The sequence below is a fragment of the Bidens hawaiensis genome, unplaced genomic scaffold (assembly GCF_021521415.1).
Source record: "Bidens hawaiensis isolate Kalapana, Puna unplaced genomic scaffold, B.hawaiensis_p1.1 tig00027099_1, whole genome shotgun sequence".
In the NCBI taxonomy this organism is placed as follows: Eukaryota; Viridiplantae; Streptophyta; class Magnoliopsida; order Asterales; family Asteraceae; genus Bidens; species Bidens hawaiensis.
The window spans coordinates 158,963-182,974 of NW_027494375.1; the positions used below are offsets into that span (position 1 = coordinate 158,963).

The 24,012-nt window shown below is 34.7% G+C and overlaps 1 protein-coding gene across 1 annotated transcript; it reads left to right on the forward strand.

The window, feature by feature from the left end:
• The first annotated feature begins 11,807 nt into the window (after nt 1-11,807).
• Nucleotides 11,808-23,679, forward strand: LOC143574775 (peroxisomal ATPase PEX1-like). Its single transcript, XM_077059313.1, has 4 exons — nt 11,808-11,926; nt 21,413-21,530; nt 22,245-22,529; nt 23,314-23,679. The coding sequence occupies exons 1-4, from the start codon at nt 11,808-11,810 to the stop codon at nt 23,350-23,352; spliced, it is 561 nt and encodes a 186-aa protein (XP_076915428.1). The 3' UTR covers nt 23,353-23,679.
• Nucleotides 23,680-24,012: the final 333 nt, after the last annotated feature.

The following is a 24,012-nucleotide window of genomic DNA, read 5'->3' on the forward strand; positions in this document are numbered from 1 at the left end:
TAAATGGTACGGTTATCGAGATTTTTTCTTAACAATTACTTGCAATCCCGATTGGCCAGAAGTGAAGCGTTTTTTAAAGGATACCAATTTAATTTCCGAAGACATGCCATATATATTATGTCAGATTTTTAAGATGAAGCTTGATTCAATGATGAAGTTGTTGAAGGAAAAGTCTATTTTTGGGAAGGTTAAAGCAGGTTCGGTTCGCACATAAATAATTTTTTTTTCATATTTTGTTTAGTTTATTTTAAAGCTATTTATTGTATTTATTTTCTAATTCATTTGTTTAGTTGCAAATGCAGCCGTTTACACAATTGAGTTTCAGAAACATGGTCTACCTCATGCTCATATTTTCTTATTCATTGATCCAGAGAATAAAATTCAAAATCCATCACATATAGATCAATTTATTTCAAGTGAAATTGCAAACAAGGTCACTGAACCAGACCTATACCAGCTTGTATCCGATCATATGATTCATGGTCCTTGTGGTGAGGCTAACCCAAGCTGTAGCTGCATGATTGATAGAGAATGTTCCAAGAATTTCCAAAAAAGATTTCAAAGTGAGACAAGTATAGATTCAAAAGGTTTTCCAATATATAAAAGAAGATATAATGGACATTACGTCGTTAAGAAAGGTATAAATTTAGATAATAGAAGTTTTGTACCTTACAACAAAATTCTATTACGAAAGTATCAAGCCTATATAAATGTCAAGTGGCACAATCAAGAAGAATCAATAAAGTATTTGTTTAAATATATAAATAAGGGTCCAGATCAAGCTACGGCTTCCCTTGTCCAAAAGAACAGCCCCGAAAATGAAGATCCTAATGTAGATGAGATTAAAGCTTTTTTCGATTGTAGGTATCTTTCTACATGTTAGGCTGTTTGGAGAATATTTTCTTTTGATGTTCATTACAGGTCCTGGCTGTTACGAGAATTCCTTTTCATTTACCTGGTCAGCAAAAAGTAATTTATGGTCCTGTGGAAGATATTGAAGATGTGCTTACCAAGACTTCCAATTCAGCAATGTTCACTGGTTGGATGGAAGCCAATAAAAACTATCATTCTGCAAGGAAGCTATCATATGTTGAGTTTCCTACACAATTTGTATGGTAAAAAACAGTACCACCGAAATGGATACCAAGGCAACTTGTAATTGCTATTGGTAGAATTCATGCCGCTCCTGCATCATTTGATAAGGCCTACTACTTAAGAATACTTTTAAACAAGGTTAGAGGACCCCAAATGTTTTGAAGATATTTGAACTATAAATGGTGTTGTTTGTGATTCTTTTAGAGATGCATGTTATTGCAGAGGGCTTTTAGATTATGATAAGGAGTACATAGAGGCAAATAGAGGAAGCAAGTCATACTGCAAACGGGCATTATTTACGAAATTTGTTTGCAACAATGCTGATAACATTCTCCTTATCAAGACCTGATTACGTTTGGGATAATACATGGCATTTCTTAGTCGATGGGATTCTTTATTATCAACAAAAGAAACACAAGAATCCAGGTTAGTTTTGGTATATAATTGAACTTGTGTTTGTAGTTTAGTTAACGTTAAGTTTATTTTTTTATTTTTTAGGTTTGACTCTTAGTGATGAGCAACTAAAGAACTTGGTATTACTTGAGATTTAAGAGTTTTTGGTACCAAACAATTCATCTCTACATAGATATTCCCACATGCCGATTCCATATCAGGAATCTATATCTACCTCAGTCAATCCTCTTATCATGGAAGAACTATCTTATGATACGAATGCTTTGACAAATGATTTTAAACATTTGTACAGTTCCCTAAATGATGATCAAAAAGGCGTTTTACAACGAAATATTTAGCTCATGGAAACGTAAAAAAGGTGGTGTTTTTTTCGTGTATGGTTATGGCGGTACTGGCAAAACATACTTATGGAAAACATTATCGACCTCAGTTAGGTCTAAGGGAGAAATTGTTCTTAATGTTGCTTCAAGCGGAATAACATCATTATTAATGGAAGGCGGTAGAACGACTCATTCAAGATTCCTCATTCCAATCAATCTGATCGAGGTCTCCCAATGTCAGCTAGTTATTATAAACTTCATTAGGTAGTGATTAATTTAAAGTTACTTTTATCTTTTTAATTACATTATTTAATATATTTTTTTAAAATATTTTACATTTTCAGGTTAAGGGAAATACTGTTGTTTTTGACTTATTGAAGAAAACATCATTAATAATTTAGGATGAAGCTCCCATGATTCATAAACATGCATCTAAAGCGTTGGACAAATGCATAAAATATGTTATGAAAGGTGATTTGGCCAACACTTCTGAATCATTGTATGGAGGCAAGATAGTTGTTCTAGGTGGTGATTTCAGACAGATTTTACCTGTTGTACAGAATGGAACAAGAAACGAATGTGTGAATGCCACAATTAGTTCATCCTATATATGTTCAAAGTGTAAGGTTTTGAAACTAACTAAGAACATGAGGTTGACTATTGGTTCTCAAATGTCAAAAACTGTAGAGATTAAGCAATTCCCTGATTGGTTGTTGGATATTGGTGAAGGTAATATTGGTTCTAATAAAACATTCCCTTGATCCTACGTCTGATTTAATAGACTTTGTTTATCCTTCTATGTTAGAAAGGTTTAATGATCTTAGTTACTTTCAAGAACGAGCATTGCTTGCTCCCTTAAATGAGGTGGTTCAAGAGATTAATGATCGTATGATAGCATATTTTCCGGGTCAAGAAATGGAATACTTAAGTTCAGAAAGTATCGGCGAGGTTGAAACTGTATCAGAGGATTTTGATCCCACATTGTACTCTCATGGTTTTCTTAATGGTATAAAGATGTCTAGAATTCCAAACCATCATTTGTTACTTAAGGTGGAAGATCCTATTATGTTACTAAGGAATATTAATCAGAATATTACACATGACCAACTTTATGTTGCGTTTTCTAGAGTTAAGACTCGAGAAGGTATTAAGATTGTTTTATTAGATAAGGAATCCAAACTGATTAATTAAACAAAAAACGTTGTGTATAAGGAAATTTGGAAACCTACTATGACTTTTTGATAATACTTTTTGGTGTATGTTTGCATGTTTTAATTACCTAACTTTTTTTAATATAAGGATTGTATTATTTTATTTTGTCTAACTATAGGTATATGTTTGTATGTTAATTTGTATGTTAATTTCCTTCATTATAGTATCTTTTTCTATACTTTATCTTTTAAACAGGTTATACATTATATTTTATATTTATATCCGAACATATTTGATATACATTATCTAAGTTATCAATTTACTAGATAAAAAAATATAGGGTTGATCATGAGTCTTCTTGATTCAATACAACGGCTGTTCCTAATTTTGATCAATAAAATCAGTTTGGAAGATCAACATACAGACCATAACTTCTTCAATCAAATACAATCTTCTTTTCAATTTCTTCAACCATGGCCACCATTGTTAACTGGAAATTTTCCACCGATTTGAGTAAATATGAGTTTTTTCTTAGCGACCTCTCCTTAATCCACAAGGATAATATTCAATCTATTATGTCTTTTAGTATTCTGTTTCAGTACCAAATACACGCCATCGGGATTCATAAAGAAGTTCAAACCGAGGAAGAAAAAACATTGATGAATGTTATACACGAAATTATTCAACAAGATGATCAAGAAGTTCTTCCTGTGGTGAATGTTAGTGAGTGGTTTTTTATCCTTTCCAGACTAATGTTATTATTAAGTATGTGAATGGGCAACAAAAGACTGTTAAGCCAAAATCACTATTGTAATCCAATGATCTTTATCTTTTAAAGGATTTGGATCACTTAAAGCTTTCTACTATGAGGAAAGAAAGGGCACATTTTGATTTGGAGAATAAAGTTAGTGAGAAGGTTAAATGGTTGTTAGTCTGTCAAAACTATGAATCTGATATTGATGATCTTGAAAGCTCTTTGGATTTTGAAGATGAAATTTAAGGTAATAGAAATTCAATAAGTTACTTATTTACTTGATAAGTCTAAATTTTTACTTTATTGTATACTTTGTTTTGTTTGTTTATGTGAGTAGTTTAAGGTAACACTTAATTACGTTCCATGGTTTGTTTGTTTTTTCAGGTTGTAAAGCCGGATGATTTTGTTTTGGGACAGAAATTTTCAAGATCATCTTGGTATATTACTGTTAATATCTAATGTTATTCGATAAGAAACTCAAGTTTGTGTAATTATTAACTTTTTATGTAGACAATGTTATTGTCTACTTTTTGGTTGGGCTATCCGAATATTGATATATGGTTGTATGTTTATGATATTTTATGGTTGTTTATATACATTTTATTACTTATCTAATTTCAACCCGTGTACGGGTACTATCCTAGTTCATATTAAAGAAATGGAGGAAAGAATTCCATCCCACATGGAAAGGAGGAAGAAAATGGAATTCCTTTCCATGGGTATAAATAAGGAAGATAAATTTCATCCAACATGGAAAGTGGGATAAATTTGGAAGCTCTTTTTAAGAGATGGATTTTCCATAGTAATATTCTTTTATGCTTAGCATGCACCAAGTGGTCCTCGCGGAGGGTGCGGAGCACCCGACGCGCACGCGCACGGGCATGAGCTTGGGCGAGGACAAGGAAGATGGCAATGGAGAAGGTGATGACAAAGGGCGTTGGGCACAATGTAGCGCTTTGATGGCGCACTTTGTACTTCACACGATAGGAAGTGCGAAGATATAAAAGTACAAGGACTAAAGTGAAAATTCTTGATTTCAAGACCCATCACGATACGCGATGGATCAAAGGAATAACCCATCGCTATACGCGATGGGTACATCACATGGCCCCAGGATGGGCGGTGTTGTGATATGCGATCACCCAACCTTTTGGGTCATCGAGATACGCGATGACGTGACGAAGTAATCGTGACACTTGTCCAGTCACGTGGTGCCACGTGGCAGGTCTACTAGGTGACCAATCAGGCTTAGTGGGCGGCGTCGTGATACGCAATGGCCGAATCTAAAGTTGCATCGCAATACGCGATGGAATATTATATTCAAAGACAGTTAAGCGCTCCATCGCGCTACGCGATGGATCCCTTTTTAACTCATCGCGTATCGCTATGGGTCATAATTTCAGCCCTATAAATAGGGGTGTCGGTCACTGCTTTAGGCATCTCAAAATCTCACTTCACTATCAAGTCTCGAAATACGTGCTTTGACCATGTTGTCCGGATGATACGCTCTCTTGAAATACGTGCAAGGCGTACAAGTGTTGTTAGATCATTCCCTCGATACCGACGAAAAGTAGGAGTGCTGCCCACGTCAAGCGTAGGCATTTCTAGATATACAAGCCATACAAGGTTGAGGTTCCGCCTGATTTTTTTATTATTTGTGGCTTAGACTCTAGTCGAGGGTATAGTCTATACCTTGATTATATAATAAGTGAAATATAGTTTTCATAAGACGAGAGTATAGATAAATTATTTTTTCTTTATAAATATAAAGATTTTATAATGTTTCTTAAGAAATAAGAATCTTGGTATATATGTTTCTTCATGATCAAGAAACGTAGTATTTAAATGATGAAACTTCTTGGACTAATGGTCCAAGTATTTTATAAAAGAGAAATGATTATCAAGGTAATGATTATGCAAATAGACTAAAGGTCTAAAAGATAGATCATTGATCTAGTATTTATAACATGTTATTCTCGTACTATAGGTCCGAGTTAACAAGAAGAATATATCAGTAAACTGCATTGATCATAACAAAGGGAATATGTCCAACTCTTTACTACTTATTTAAACGAGTCATTAAACGATTACATGGGATTGTGTATCCCTAAAACGTTATAAACAAAGAAAATAGCTGGCTCTCAAGCTATCATATACGTTTGTCTGGATACTTTCATATGTGGTTAGACGGTAGGCGTGACAGCACGCTTGATTATGCCTCCGCCACCTTGGGCCGGACCTACGATTTTCGAGTGAGTATAACCTTGTGTATACAGGAAGTGGCTATGATCTCGAACGCTGCGGTGTTCGCTGAGCGGTTTTGAGTTGAGCTGGAGTTTGTAATAGTTATTCAGATTTTTAAACTTGGTTGTTTTCTAAGCCACGTTGGTTCGAGGCCTACGATGTCTCATGGGGATAATTAAATATCAAAATTTTGTGTCAACATATTCACCGCATGCGTTGCTGACGTAGTTTATAGGTGTTTTTTAGGTAATCGAGATTAGGTGTTTCGAGATGAAGAATAGCCATTAGTCGATTTGATGGCTCATATGGAGTTTTATTAATAAAATAATGCAAACTATGGTTTTCATGTTTCAAACACTTTTGTATCAACCATCGGATGTTTAGTTCCCGACTTTTGAAATATATTAATATTTTAATTAAAACTTCCGCTTTACAACCTTATACGCTGATTTATTTACAAAAACACATACCAACAATTGGTGACACGCAAAATTGATCCATTTATAGTCCTCTACTAGTTGGATTAATGGATCGTCCAATTGGAAATGATAACAAAATGCGTAGGTTGTTAGAAGAAGTTCTAACATACATATACATATAGTATACCACTTAATTATCCTATTTCCTTTATGGGGAAGAAAGAAAATTAAGGAACCTGCAAATATTGGTAAAACTACAATTATTGTTAACCAAGGAAATTTGTTCGTGGTAAAGACAAGATACACTTGGACCAGAAAAACATGTGCTAAAAATAATGTATTTTTGAGCACAGGAATTGGGGTGTGGCATGTTGGTATCAAAGCCACCGATTTTAGCGAATTAGGTATTTAATCATACCTAAGCTTTGATCAAGGGATAAATTTCAATATTTTATTATCTATACTATATTAAAATGCATATAGGAAGAGTATACTATATTAAAATGCATATAGGAAGAGAAAAAGAGTAATTTTATCAAAAAAATAAATCTTAAAATTAAGAGGTACAATCATTTTAAGCATACTGTACAAAAGTTTACAGCATAACATTAGCAAAAGTTCTCAATGATCCCGCCCAAATCCATTATCCTAACAATCCCTTTCAAATTTGAATTCAGATACGTTATATCTTAACCCTAATTTTCAAACACACATTCTTCATCAACATCTCCCCAAATTCCCTAATTCAGCTCTATCTTCACACACCACTTCTAGAGAGCCAACGATTCTCTGGCTTTGTTCGTGTCTTCTCCGTCACGTGAAACTCTATCATCACCGTTTTCTCTACGCTAAAGGGTAGGTGGCATTTCAATTTGGCTCTTAGGGTTCTAATTTTATGTTATTCATCTTCGTCCTTTAATTCCTCATCATATAATGGGGCACCGGTTAACTCCTAGGAATGTCTCTTCTATCTACCGAGGTTGAAAAAGAAACCCTTATCTCACCATATCAAGGCTCCATGGCAGATCCACAGAGCACGTGTATTGGGAAATTTCATGGATCATAATTTGTAAATAAATTCATATTTATTTTATTTTTTTGTGACAGGTGGGTTTATAATGTAGCGAGGCTTAACTGATTGCAGCTTTATTGTCTTTAGGTTCTGAATTGCTAAGCTTTAAGAGGTTTGGCTGAAAATGGTTGTGATAAGTGGTACATTGCTGTATGGTCTTTGGCTTTTTATTTATGTTTTAAATTTCTATGTTAATGGTTTATCAATTTTATCTTTATATTCTTTATGGTTATTCTACGTTTGCTAGTCGCAGAAGGCGTGGAAATAAGATCACCCATGGTAGGAAACGTTTTGTAGCTCAATGGTGCCCCCAACTAAGGTAGTAACGTTGATAACTTTTTCACTATATAGACTGTACAATTATAATCCTGTATAAAATAAATAATCCTACATAGCATATATAAATGATATGATAATAAAAAGGCTAAGGAGCTTGAGAACATGTTGATTTGCTGTTGTGTTCTCTATATTTAATTAAGTCTTGCCTATTTTATTTATATATTAAACTTGTTTTGTGTTTTACATGAATATTTTAAAAGGGGTTAATCTTTTCTATGTTTTTAATGCAGGGGACAAGTAGAGAAGAAATTTGAGTTGAAGTTGAAGCATTTGGTCATGTTCGCCATAATAACATACTGAAGGAACTCCCAGATTTTGGTTTTTTCCTTGACTTTTGTAATTTGTTGGGTATAGTTATCTATCAATCAATCAATCAATCAATCATACCCAGTAAAATCCCACCGACAGCAGAGCTATAGGTAGGGTCTGGGGAGGGTGGGATGTAGGCACACCGTACCTCTATCCAAAGGAATAAAGAGGTGGCTTCCAGAGAGACCCTCGGCTCTAAGAACATGTGTATGAAGCAAAAGAAGGAAATCAAAGTTTAACAGTTATATAAAAAGCTACTACTAATTATAATAATATTAATAATAAGGTCACAGTTTAACCGCAATATAAAAGCTAATAATAATAATAATATAATATGTAAGGGAAATACCATTATGGTATGTGACCTAAATAAGTTAAGTCGAAGCCCTAAGGTATTCAATTCTCTCTAAAAATCCTTAGAGAGAAATGACACTTTTTGTATTAATTATGTATTAATTAACAAAGGTGTAAATGACACTTTTTGTGAATGAATTTGCCACATTTAAATTATAATGAACTTGTAAAGGCGGACCTGTAACCTTTTGTACTTGAGTCATACTTTTGAGACAAGCATTGTGATGATTTTACAAGTAACTTGCTTTTAAAGGAAACTTTAGGTTGTTGGCATATGAGTATGCCAACTATGGCAATTTAGAGTAGGGATGAGATTGGCAAAGTACAGCAACCGAAATTCTTGGTTTGGTGTTGGTACGGTACCGGTATTTCATGCAAAATCTGAGAAATACCGGTACTGTACAGTTACCGAAAACTCAAAACTTGCTACCGATTATGTGCCGGTACCCGTATCGAAAACGCTCATCCCTAATTTAAAGCAATGGCTTCATGGAGCTAAGCGCCAAATTGAATATCTTACTTGGGGGGCTCGTATGAATGTTTTCATAATTTTCTTGAAGTTAAATACTTTTTTTTATATTTTATTTTGGTTCTTTGCTTATTGAAATTGTTTGCCTAAAACATTAAATCAATTATTCTAAAAAAGAGTTACCTATAAAGCTAAATATTTTTTGAAAATTTGTTTTAGTTTATTTGCAATAGCTCATGATGCAAATTTTTTTCAGGCTTTCACATACGCACGAGGCTATTATGCAAATTGTTTGACCATCTGGAACTCCATCTAAACGCACACTGTTGACTGCTTTGAAATGTGTCTAACTCTGATTCTGTGAAGAGGCTTACAATGGGTGAAGTTGTGCGTATGCTCGAGTCTGAACAACATCCATTAACTCAAGAGGTTAATTTTTAAGTTTCTAGACCCGATGCAACAGAATGGATGGGTCTCGGGTGGGGTGTAAAATGGGTACATTTGAAAAGGGTCAAAACAGGTTGGGTTGACCTGAACCATTTTATTGTGTATCTATTTTGAAAAGAAAAGTTGTAAAATAATAATGGGTTAAATATGTTTTCAAAGGTTATATCAATACAATGATGCATGATTCTTTTTTTTTATTGTTTCTTGGTACTTAAGTGGTTTAACAACAGAGTAACTTTTTAAACGGGCCAAACGAGTCGTCTTCATCTTCTCTTTCGGGTGTGTGCATTTGATCGCCTGATAAATTTCTGCTTTGAATTGTTGTGTTGGTCTGTTGACTGATTATATGGATTATATGTCTTTCAGTTAATGGACTAACATGGGGTTTGAATCTATCTTTCATTTACAATCACAAATAATCATTTATAAGTATTCTTTTTTCGAAGGTAATTCATTAATAATTTATAGTTTTAAAATAGTCAGTTGACTACACCGCGAAGTCTGTATCACACATATCATCTATTTGCATGGGCATTATCTTATTTAGTTCTTGATGGTCAAAATGGTTTTCATTCTTGCCTCCATGGAAGGCTTATGGTTTATGTGATACCATTCAGCTGGTAGAAACTGGTAGAGATTTAATCTTGAATTAGTTTTTAATTACTTACCTTGTGTTGATTTTATGATTTTCTTTGCAGCACGAGTGTTCCATCTAAATTTTGATCCCGGATAACATCCTTGCTAACACGGACTGCAAATTTAAGATATGCATCATTGACCTTGCAGACCGATTTCAAGTACACGTTTAAACTCGGATTTAACGTATACGACTCCTAATAATGTCAACAGGGTTGAGGTAGATAGGCAAATGTCTTTGTGGTTAATTGTTTTTGTTGCTTGACGGCATTTTTTTTGTTTTTGCTGCTTCGGAAAGTATAGCGTTCACCGGATATGATTTCTCATAAATGGATCATGGCATGATTTCAAAACCAAAACCCAGGTAAACACTAAATATTGATAGTACTATGGCATTGAGGTGCAAAACGGGCCAAACGAGTATCATGTTTGGTTAGAGTTGTTAAATTATAAATAATTGAGTATGAACAATATTGACATATGATATTTAAACCTCGACACCAACAGCTACTTGGTTTCAAAACTGGTTTGGCCATGATCAATTTTGGATATTGATGACACAACCTGCCTGGTTTGGGTTTTTATCTTTTCTCTTGAACTTTAAATTATTACTTGCTTTCATGAATATAGCTAGATATAGACCACATTCCCTCATAAATATATATCTTTTTGTTTTATATCTATAAAATAGTACACAATTTCAATCTTTTTATATTCGTTGCTCATGCAGAATTTTCTTGTTGAAGGGTAATTTGGAACAGGGAGTTATGTACAAAGAGCAAGTATAACTTTCAACAGCCAAGTTTCAGAATGATATGTGTAGAACCGGTTTGAAAAGATCTGACAAATTGAAAACTGATTGCACTTAGATTTTATGACAGTTCATCATTTAATTTGGGGTTGAAACAAACTATATTTCAGGTTGCAATCTGTTTACTTTTTATGTTCATCTTGATATTAATTGTAAAACAAATTGAGTATAAAGAATATATTATGTTTTCAGTGTAGAATGATTTGTTTATTGGACATGGCATATGTATACTTAATCTCTTATATGATTTGATGCGTTGAGTATATACAACTATACATAAATCCTTCAACAACGCATTCGACATCACTTTAGCCTACGTTAACGCGATCTTATTAAGTATGCATTTGGCAAACGATCGGATTTATGTATTGCAAGTTGTATTTGGATCCCGCCGCATAGCGCGGGTACCTACTAGTATTATATTATATTGATAAGATAGGTTGGTTCTTTTTCGTATCCCTCATCGTTCTAAAAATTCCAAAAATAGATGTCATTCAAGAAAGTGATAGACAGCTTTATGCGCGACGCAAGAAGAGCTGTTCTTCCTGAGCCAATACTCCCGGAGGACAACAAGAGTGAGGATTACTATGGATATTTCTTAAATCAAGATCGTCCAATCATACCCGTTGTTCCATATGGAAGTCAACCCATCTAATCTCCTGGCCGTGCCAGTTCTCATTCCAAGAGATCCACCAACTCCTGAGTATCGTCCGACTGATATTCCAGACTATCATCCTTCCAATGAAATGCAAGTTGATAAGCCTATCAAATCGAAATCCGAGCAAGACACATACAACTGGATGCAGTGTCATTTCGACCAACGAAGATGGCATTTTGGAACTCCAACTTATAACCCAAAAAATTCCAACAATGATTCCATAGAAGATCCACTAAGGAAACCTAAAATGAGGGTGATGTAACCTCAATAAAAGATAAAAAATACAATTAGATCTAAATTAAGATGTTCCAAAGATGAGGACGGAGGAAGAATCAGAAGAATATCCGGAGGAAGAAGAGGAAGATTCCGAAGAAGAAATTTCGGAAGAAATAAGTACCGAGGAAGAAAACCCTGGTATTCAGGATGCTCCAAAGTGTGATTGTCCACCAAATATTGGTTGGCAACACCCATGCTTCCTATGATCTCTTACTATGCCTTTCAAGAACCACCAATTCATATGCATTATGAATATATTTCTCAAGACCCTTATGTTCAAATGTTCCCTCCAAGTTTTCCACCATACCCTGGAATTATTCCTACCATCTTAGAACAAGCAAATGAAATAAGAGAACAAGAAGCAACTGATGAAGCTTTTTAAAACTTACCATTTGAAGCAACTCCCCCACCACCATAACCGAATAATCACTATGATATTGTTATGATGGGATACCGTGATCCACCACCATAATACGGATAGCCAAATGTTGTGCCACAGTCACAAGAGAAACATCTTGATCGGCCATGCATGAAACCGATGACTTAAGGAACAATATTGCTACTGAGGGTGGCAAGAAAAAGAAAGTTGGAAGTAGATTACTACATAAATGTAGTAAAATGAAGATGATGATCAAAGATTATATGAAAGATTAGGTATCCCGCACGTTTGTGTTGTCAGTCTTTGTAATATACTCTATCATTAGGATTTGTAGTTTTAATCATTTGTATGATATTCCAAGCTGTGTTTCAAGATATTCCATCCACCGGTATATAAATAAAAATCTTTGGTTCTAAATTCATTCTTTATAATTTCAAATGTTGAATCAAACTAATCCTTTACAAAATCAAGAAGCTTCTAACGAAAGAAGCAATCGAGTGAGAAATGAACCTGCTCAAGAGATTCCCGAGAATCTATGAACCCATTTATTCAATCTATGAAAGATGGTTCAGTTCGCAAAAGTGAAACTCGACAAACCCACAAAACCATACTACCCACCAAGATGAAAAATGTGACAATGGATCGAATGTTGGTGATAAATTTAACCGAAACTTTAATAAGAAACTTAGGATCGAATGTTGGTGGCAACACGTGGCAGGTCTCCTAGGTGACCAATTAGTCCTAGTGGGCGACATAACGATACTCGATGACCGAACCTAAAGTTCTGTCGCGATACGCGATGGAATATTATATTTAGTGGCAGTTAAACGCTCCATCGCGCTACACGATGGATCCCTTTTTAACCCATAACGTATCACGATGGGTCACAATCTCAGCCCTATAAATAGGGGTATTGGGCTCTGCTTTAGGCATCTCAAAATCCCACTTCACTATCAATTGTTGCAAAATACATGATTCGACCCGTTGTCCCGACGATACGCTCTTGAAATATGTGCAAGGCGTAGAAGTGTTGTTAGATCATTCCCTTGATACCGACAATAAGTAGGAGTGCTGCCGGCATCAATCTAAGGCATTTCTAGAAATACAAGCCATACAAGGTAGAGATTCCGCCCGATTATTTTATTATATATGGCTTAGACCCTAGTCGAGGGTATAGTCTATATCTTGATTATATAATAAGTGAAATATAGTTTTCATAAGACGTGAGTATAGATAAATTATTATTTCTTGATAATTATAAAGATTTTATAATGTTTCTTAAGAAATAAGAAACTTGGTATATACGTTTCTTCATACGTTTCTTCATGAAGAAGAAACGTAGTGTTTAAATGATGAAACTTCTTGGACTAAAGGTCCAAGTATTTTATAAAAGAGAAATGATTATCTAGGTAATGATTATGCCAATAGACTAAAGGCCTGAAAGATAGATCATTGATCTAGTATTTATAAAAGGTTATTCTTGTACTATAGGTCCTAGGTAACAAGAAGAATATATCAGTAAACTACACTGATCATAACAAAGGTGAATATGTCCAACTCCTTACAACTTATTAAAACGAGTCATTAAAATGATTACAAGGGATTGCGTATCCCTAAAACGTTATAAACAAAGGTAATCGCTGGCCCTCAGGAATAAGTAGGCTTTAGATGGAACTAACTATGGACCAAAAAGGTAATCCTTTCCATTTTATCTCTACCCATAGCCTACACCTTGATAAACACACACAAACACTATTCTCTAAACCAAGTCCAGATTCGAAGGTGAAAACCCCAGATTTATTGGTGCTGGAACGTTTAGACAAACCAAGACAACATCAAGGCTTAACCGTGTTCGTAAACCGACTCATTTAATGTACGTTCATAATGGAATCTTGTTCATTTAGGTTCGGATTCATTTAATAATCCTAGATCTGAGTTTATGAGGTAAAAACGAATCCAACAAAACAAACTTCACTGAAATTGATTAACATTTGATGGGTTAATTGTGTATAAAGAACCCGTATGTATGTATGAACAAACCGCACCTTATAAACACGATTATATGGACGAATGAAGGGCTAGGGTTCGTAGGCGCTGCATAGACGATTCCATTGATACCTAAATCATGATATTTGGTTAAGAAATAAAGGTTTAATTACAGATCTAAGGTATGTTGATTGTGGGTGTTCTTGACGATTTTGACTTTGACCCGTGAGTCAATGTTAGATAAGACTGATGCCATTCGTTATCTTTAGATAACGAATTAGTTCACCCATGTTGAGATAACGAATTAGCTGACCAATTCGTCATGGAAAGGTAACGAATCAGTTCCCCAGTTCGTTATGATCAGATAACGAATTAAGCGATTCGTTACTCACCCAATTCATTACATTAAGATAACGAATCACGTCAAGCCAATACAACGAATTAGTTAACGAACTAAGATAACGAATTAATTTGACGAATCAGACGAATTAATTCAACGAACCAGATAACGAATCAGGTGATTCGTTACTTGGTAATTCGTTATGATGTGATAACGAACCAGACGACGAATCAGATCAAGAAAGATAACGAATCAGGACAACGAAGCAGATAGCGAATTAGGTTGTGTTCTGATAACGAATTAGGCTTAATTCATTATAGCGAATGAGATGGAAAATTAAGTAAGGATTTAAAATACTAATGGAAAATGTGCTAAGACAGTTAACAGAAATAAATTTTGCTAAAGTTCTAATGGAATGAGATGGCTTAATTCATTATAGCTCGACCACAGCCAGGGGCTCTGCCCCTTGGACCCTGCTAGGGGCTGCCGCCCCTAGACCCCGCTGCCATGGGCGCTGCCCCCGGACCCCCGTTCATTGAGGGTAATAATTAAACTAGAAACGCGTTATGGAAGTGAGAGTAATCATTACGCGTAATTATTATACAGTTAGCCGTGCACAGCCAAAGAAAGGAGTAACCGTTAACAGAAGAATTAACCGAGTTCAGGTGAGTTTATAGCCCCATTCCTTGTTATGTATTCGGGGCTGTGTGCATACTCGATGTGATAGTTAATACACTTACCTTAATTGGTAAGTGTATGCCATATATGATTTATATGTTATCTAATATATGTCTTGAATGAGAATGAAAGCTTGTCGGTACGTGAACGATCTTTGGATATTACACGTATTGTCGGGTTAAATAAATAGATATGAATATTGTATGTAATGTAAAGATGAGGGCATGTCGGTACGTGAACGATCTCCGGATATTGCACGTACTTTCAGGTTATAAATATAGATTTGAATATTGTATGTAATGTAAAGATGATTGCTTGTCGGTACGTGAACGATCTTCGGATATTGCATGTATTGCAAAGAATAGTGATTGTCTCCTTATATGGATATTAAATAATAAATTATGTACAGAGTTCCTTCTACGGATAATATATATAGAGGGTTCCTTCTATGGAAAGCATAGTGTTCCTTTAATGGAAAGCAAAGTGTTCCTTTAATGGAAAGCATAGTGTTCCTTCTATGGAAATATATCGGATGTTCATTCTATGGAAGTATATAGAGTTTCCTTATATGGAGAATTTATATAGGGCGGCCTTCTAATTATTTGATTTAAATATTCAGGCAAATCCAAGTAAACAAAGTACATATATATAACTAAAGCAAACAAGTAATTTAACTTAAACTAGTCTTGATTTATTCTCAATAATTTCTTCTAACTTAAATTCTTCACCAAACTTGCAACTAGTTCAAACAACAACTCGTATATGCCTATAAAAGAGAAATCTTGTCAACAACACATGTTGAGTGAGTAAAACACCTTAAGACACCACCACCACAACAACAACAGCAGCAGCAGCAGCAGCAGCAGCAACAACAACAACAACAACAACAACAACAACAACAACAGCAACAACAACAACAACAACAACAGCAACATCAGCAACAACAACAGCAACAACAACAACAGCAACAACAACAACAGCAACAGCAACATCAACAGCAACAGCAACAGCAACAGCAACAGCAACAAATAAAGAAAGTTGCAAACTGTTTATGTGAGATAATAAATTTAACCAAAGCATGTACACACTTCAATCAGCGAATAAAGATAGGGGTAAACCGTTGCCACACGAATGGGCATTGGTTACCAAAAATGAGCTGTAGGTGAAACCATTGTCATTCGATTGGACGCCGTCACTACGACGGTCGTATGATCATACTGTAATGTGAATATGTTTGACTTCTCCAAAGTGTATTCAGATAATGAAAGTAAGATAATAACAAGTTAGTCATAAACTGATATACACACAAGTATTAAATAGTTGCGGTTTTGAATACTAGATAATAAATAAATGCTATAAATACGCATATGTCCCCAAAAGATTTAATGTATGTAAAGGGGAGTGATTATCACCTTAGTAAATGAGCAAATTCGAGAATGATTAAATAAGAAAGCGGTAAACCATTGTTAATGCATTAGTGTCTAATGCTAGGACTTATGGGTATAATATGTCATATTTGTATAGTTAGGGGTTGGAATTGTAATTTTAGTTAACTTTTAAGGGCGTATAAGTAATATACCAGTGTATAAGACTTATACGTGGCATATAAGTCTTATACGCCAGGAGGACTTATACGGCCATAGGTGAATTGTATAAATAACTCTTAATTGTCATAATATGTAATAGTTTTTGGGAATCCGATCACAGAGTGTACTTTGAATGTTATACCAATCTAATGAGGTTTATGAGTGAAAGTGTTAGAATTTCCTTTATGGTATGTTTCCGAAATATTATTTAGTATAGTAAACACAATATTATCTATTCGTATCGTATCGTTTTACACGTATACGATAATGCATATGATTCGGAACATGGACTTTTAAGTGGTATCTGAGATTCTGGCTTGTGTTTGTACGAGTTAGATTGTGACCTATACTGAGACAGAGAGAGAGGGACTGACATTTTAAACATCATGACATATCTTCTTTGGATGCCAGTCTCTTCTGATCATGTCATGTGTCCCCCTCTCAAGCCAACTACTTCAATCTATTCACATTCGTGCATATTAAAAGTCAGCTACGCTGAGTGAGTTCTAGTTAATCAGATAACATACTTAACTACACATATACGTGCCCGAAGGTATGTATTACATACTTAACATGTTTATCATTCTTCCATATATACATACGTTCATTCTTTCATACTTTATTTCTTTAACATACACAATATGTCCATAACTATTCTTACATTATAAAGAGCATTTCCCCATACATAACTCGGATATTATTAGGGTCCAGTACCCTCCATCCTCGGATATTATTAGGTGTCCGGTACCCTTCTTTCTATGCAACCATACCTTCATACATTCATTCATTACTTTTATATTTACGTACTCTTAGCATTTCCTAAATCATTCATACCACATTCATATAGCATTCATACATTATTCAAACACATTCATATATCATACCTTACCACTTAAGGTAAGTGTATCAACTAATCACATTGAGTATGCACACAGCCCCGAAAACGTAATAAGGAAATGGGGCTAGAAACTAACCTGCAATCGGTTCCTTTCTGAATTTACAGTAATGCCCTTCTTAAGCTGTGCACGGCTAACTATGTATCAATTAGCAAGCATCAGTTAACTACTCCTAGTTATATCGTATTCCTAGGCTCTTGTAACCCCTAGCTACGGGGGTCCCGGGGCAACGCCCCCGGCAGCGGGGTTCTAGAGGAGGCAGCCCCTAGCGGGGTCCAAGGGGCAGAGCCCCTGGCTGGGGGTTAAGCTGCCAGGTCAGCTTGGAAAATTTTATTTTCATTAATAAGTCTTTACTAAAAAAATCCTTATCAGAAAACTGAAGTTCAATTATTTAATCAATTCAAATCATTATTTTAAATGTTACCTTTCATTATTATTTATTTACTTATCTTTAGCTCATATATCGTATAAGTTCATGTCTATCGTTTACGTACGTATAAGCTGTCTATCTTTCGTTTATAAGCTGACATATAAGTTATTTACAACGCATAAGTTGTTTCGTCGTAGAAGTCCATAAATATACACCCGCTTATATTTATACGGCATGCACCTACTTACGCGTTACACATACATACATGGCCTTATACATACACGCTTTATACATATACGCCATGTACATATGCACTACATTCATATACGGATTACATATACATATACACCTTATACATATGCGCTACATACATATACATATTACATATACATATCCACCTTATACATATGCGCTAAATGCATACACGCCAAATACATATACGCCACGTACATATACGGCTTGCATGTACATATACGATGGTCATACTTATGCGCTTATCATACTTATACGCTGGACATACTTATATGCCGTATGTCCAGACCAATTTTATCTTTACGCGTTTTTGTGGTTTTTCTTCGATTCCGGCGTCGTCAGCCGTCTTTAACCACCATGGTTGATTGGGGTTTGATCGTTCATGACCTAGGTAGTTTCGCGGTGTCCAGATCTGAGCTAGGGTGGTCCTTTAGCTCGTTTTTGGTTGGTTAAACACCAGAATAAAGCTAGATCTATATCCAAATGACTCATCGGCATCACGGGTTGTTGCGTCGGGTTCTACTATGTTTGTACAACTAAGATAATGATGTATTACCTTCGGTTGGTCTTGGATCGTTGAATATACCAGAGTAGAGAGTGTTTGGCTTAAGTGTGTGTTTTTGAAGGTGTCGGCTATGGTGTAGAGATGAATGAAAATGGAAAGGAATAGGGTTTTAGGGGTATTTATACTCCCTTAAGCCCATGGATCATAGGCCCATCTTTTCTTTTTAGTCCATAATCCATTTCATTTAACTAGCCTACCATCTTCTATCATTATTATTATTTTATTATTCCTCTACTAACTCAAATTAATTCTTCCAGCCTAATTAATATATTAAATAATATTCTAGGAAATTCCGGATGTTACAAAAATATGTTAATATTTTAATTAAGACTTACGCTTAACAACCTTAAACTCTTACATATTTACAAAATGGATACCAACTATTGGTCACACGCCTAGGCCCTAAGTTGGGGTGTGACATATACATATTTTGGTGAAGGTGGATTTTGTACGATGAAATTATTGGAGAATTTTGAATGTGTCCGGGTAGATTGGAGGAGGTTTTCAAGTTGAAATTGGCAAATTGATCGATCTTATATTTATTGGTATGATTTTGTTATGGTCGCACCTAACTCATTTAATCGATCTTAGTTCTTATGAGTTGGCAGATGAACCATCTACCTTATTAAAACCATTTATTATAAATGCACTTCCCTTCTATTTATTGACATGATTTTGTTACGGTTACACATACCTGATCAAAAACCATTCAACTTATAATAAACAATTACTATTTTAAACATATTAAACAGTTTACATTATAACCAGTGTAACTTTTGTAAACTTTAGAAAATTTTAAAAGGTTTAGTATTATAACAGTTCTAATATGCAAAATGTTTTAACTTTGGAAAGGGTCTTTGTATGACCGTTGAAAGTAATGAGATATTGTAAAGATGTTAACCGTTTTAAAATAATGGTTAAAACACATTGTTATTGATTTGTCTATAAAACAACACTACTTTCCTTCTTCTTTACAACGGACTTGGATAATTGTTAAAATAAAATGGTGCTATGCATGATAAATATTCAACGGTTGTACCTCGCACCTGTCACACCCCGAAAATCTTAATTTACACAGCGGAAGACTTTGACCAAGTCTTTCGGGCGATGACAGACGCCGTTTCAGCCAATTACATTTAAATAATATTTCAAACGAAAGTTTAACTTTATTTAACCATCAGAGTTATTGCACGTGTCATATTACACAATTTTTATTCAATTTACAAGTTCAACATAAATTCAACATTTTTCATTCAAACACACGCCACTATTTTCCCCGAGCTCTTCGCGAAGCTTCCATACTTACTTAATTACCTGAAAAGCATATTAAAATAATAGTCAACACAATGTGTTGGTGAGTTTCCCTTATAACAAAATAGCCATATATATCTATACTATATTAAAATACATATAGGAAGGACAAAATTGTAATTTACACAAAACTCTTAAAATTAAGAGTTTACTACTCTTCATGCACCATGTACAACTTTGCATAGCACACCGTACACTCCTCCTCAAAATCCCGTATCTTGTGGATTGTCAAAATTCAAATCAGCCCGCTTAAGAGTTTTTGAATTACCTTTTGCAGATCTCACAAACAAACCCCTAGATCTCATTCTCTTCAATCACACCCACCCCTGACTTTCTTGGCTCGTTTGCTATGCTATCCAAACTGCATCAGGTACATAAATCCCCCAAACACACTTGTTTTCAGTCAAAGTTTACACCTTCGACATCATCACGCACCCTCTGACGCGGTGGCAACTTTTCAGGCGAGTTTAATCAGGCTATGAGCGAGTTTAGGTACAATTTTCTACTCTAATCAGTAGTTTGTTCATTTTAAAACTTATTTCTATCTCTGAATTTATAAAAGATCGACCACTAATGATAAAATTGTTAATTTTGTTTTTGTTTCAGAAAATAGATGCACTGTGTTGATATGTCAATAAAGTGAAACTGATTCATAATCTCAGGTTTAATTTTGTCAATAGTTACTTGTTATTAACAATGCGGTGTCTATCTCTTAGGTTAACTCTGTTGACGATTTAAGTTTTAACAAAACAAAAACAATGCATGAAGATATATTCATTGGGTACCTGCAACATCCACAGCTTATTTGAACCAAAATTATGGAGCATATTGTCACAACCTACCAGGTCTATGTTTTTAATTAATATTTGGATATATAAATAGTTGTTTGAATTTTTTATATATTCAAACTTCGTATAAGATTTGGTCAAAAAGTCAAAAAAGCAAAATAAGTAAAAATAAGTTAGAAGGGCAGAATGGTAATTATATGAAAATCGTTGAGATACCGGAAGACCAAATTGGAAAATCGTTGTCACATATTACAAATATAGGAATCTTGAGGTGGCACCGACTAAAAGTTTTTGCTAGGCAACGGGCCGGAAGGAAGACTTACCCAAGAATTCAGTTGCTGACTCGTCTGATGAAAACAAAGATGATGCAACAAATTTTGATGTGCAGATGCGTCAACAAATACTGAAAAAGAAAAGGGAGGTTGGGGACATGCGTTAATTTTAGTTTTACTCTCTGATTGGTAACATTTGAAACTTTTTTTGGATTTACAGTAGACCAGATCTACTAGATGCTGCACTGCTGCGGCCCAGTAGATTAGATTGCCTACTATTCTGTGATTTTCCATCACCACAAGAACGACTGGATATTCTTACTGTTCTTTCTATAAAGGTGAGAATTATTAAAAGTTACGTATTTGACCCGTTACCTTGTAAATGGGTCAATCAGGTTATGCTTATATCTCTTAACGGGTCAAATGGGTCAAGTCAATGAGTCAAACAATGTCAAATTCATTAGAAGAGAGTTCAATACAAATGCATTCTAAATTATATTATCAAGTTGTTTGTGGGTTGGCCCAACCTTAAAATTACCATTTTAACCCAAACCCACTTTGACCCACCAATTTTGCCTATCTTTTTAAGGATTAGGGGTGTTAAACGGGTTGTGTTTGCCTGTTGGTGGATCCAACCCGACGCAACCTGAAATTTTGACACAAACCTGAACACAACTCGTTTGACCCGAAACTTTTTTATTGTTTTTATTTACTACTACTTTAAATTTACATTTTTACAACAAAATATTATAAAACAATTTTCATTTTAGTTATAAAATTTTATGTCAATTTTCTTTTCAGTTTTAAATTTTATCGTACGATACCCAAAAATTTAATATATTAAAAAATATTTAAATAAAAAGTAAGGGTTCGTGGGTTGCCCGAACACGACCTGTTTTGGCTAAATGGGCTTGCATGGTTTGACTTGAAACTACCTCGACCCGTTTATACCAAACCCAAATCCATGAATTTCATGTTAGGTTCGTGTGGTGTTAGAAATTCACACCCGTATTAAGGACGCACAATCTCATTTTCAACCTTTTGAATATCAGTTAACATTGGCTAAAGATTTTAATTTAGAAGCCATAGCTCAAAATACGGAAGGATTTAGTGGAGCGAATCTCCAAGCTCTGTTATCGGATGCACAACTGGCGGCTGTTCACGATCTTTTAAACAGAAAAGAAGCTCACGAGCCCGGAAATATGTCACTCATTACCAATACACTTTTACGGTCCATTTGTGACAATGCGCGACCTTCGGTTTCAGAAGCTGAAAAACAGAGATTATACAACATTTATGGCCAGTTTTTGGATGCTAAAAGATCTGCTGCTACACAGGTATTTCTCATACACCCTTTTGAATTTTTTGGTCAATGAGATTTTTTTTTCTTTAAATTATGATTGATCAAAATTCTTTTAAGTTAGCGTCAATATGCATTATAATAGGACTGCTAAACCCGTCGTGTTAGCATGACCCGTTGCGAACCTGAAAACTGTGCCAGACATATATGCATTATATCAGGACTGCTAAACCTGTTGTGTTAGCATGGCCCATCATGAACCTGAAATTGTCAGACGAACATTCAAGGGTTGGTACAAACATAACCTATATAACCCGAAATTGTTTTTTTTTTTTTAGTTTTTTACGTGTTAATACTTTATAATTACAACTTTACTACAAAATTGGAAGTTTATATAAAATATATATCTCTTGATTATTAAATATTATGTCAGTTTCTGTTTTTCTAAAGTTTAACATAAAATACTTAACCAGTTTAATTATTAAGAACAAACACTTTTCTTAGAAAAGAACTGAAAAGAACAAGTTAGTTGGGCCAACCCAACACGGCTTGTTTAGCTAAGTGTGTTCGTGAGTTTGACATGAAATTGACCAGAAACCACAAATTTCTTATCGGTTTCGTGTTGTGACAAAATGGGTGGGTTTGGTCACTTGGGTGAAGTCATCAAAACGGGTCATCTTTTACCTGGATATTTGTTCCCTTTTTTTAATAAAATTATGACCATGAAAGATATGTTATTTCAACCATTCTGTAATGTTGTTAAATTGACCGGAGCATATGCGTTTGACTGAGCCATTTTCTTGACTTGACTCTTTGTGCAGTCAAGAGATGCAAAAGGGAAAAGAGCAACCCTTGCATGATGATTGACCAACCACTGTTTGATGCAATATGTGGTTATTGCAATGGCGGCCCATGGAGATGGCAACTGAGTTTGCTACAATCAGGTTGCTTCCGGTGTGTTAATGCGACAGGTGTGGCACTATTCGATTGGTCATAATAAGAAACATGTACTCTTTATTTTTTTTAAAGAAAACTATAATTGTAGATAGAATATTATTATTCACCATCCATGGCAAATTCTTCACATTCGACTGTTGGTGTCTGTGCTTTAAGTATGTTTAACGAAAGACCTGTATACTATTTGAGTTGTGAAGTTAATAAGGTTAACTGCAAATGATGGTGAAATCTGGATTTTTATCAAAGGTTTGTGGGTGATGTTAGATTTGTGAAATCAAATATAGGCAAACAATATAACGTATGCACCGTGTATTAACCTACCTTGTGTTACCGATTAACATGTGATACCAATGACACATTACTATATGCGTTATTGTGTGCTACATGTTTTACTATGATACTTCAGAGTATGTATTGATGGTTACTTAACATGGTTTACTAACGATTCTCATTCGTTCAATTTTAATCTATATTTTCTCTTCCAATTCAAAATACGAGACACATAATCTAGAGAAGAAAAACAATTGAAAATCACTTTTAAATTGCAGTTGTTGCTTTTTTTT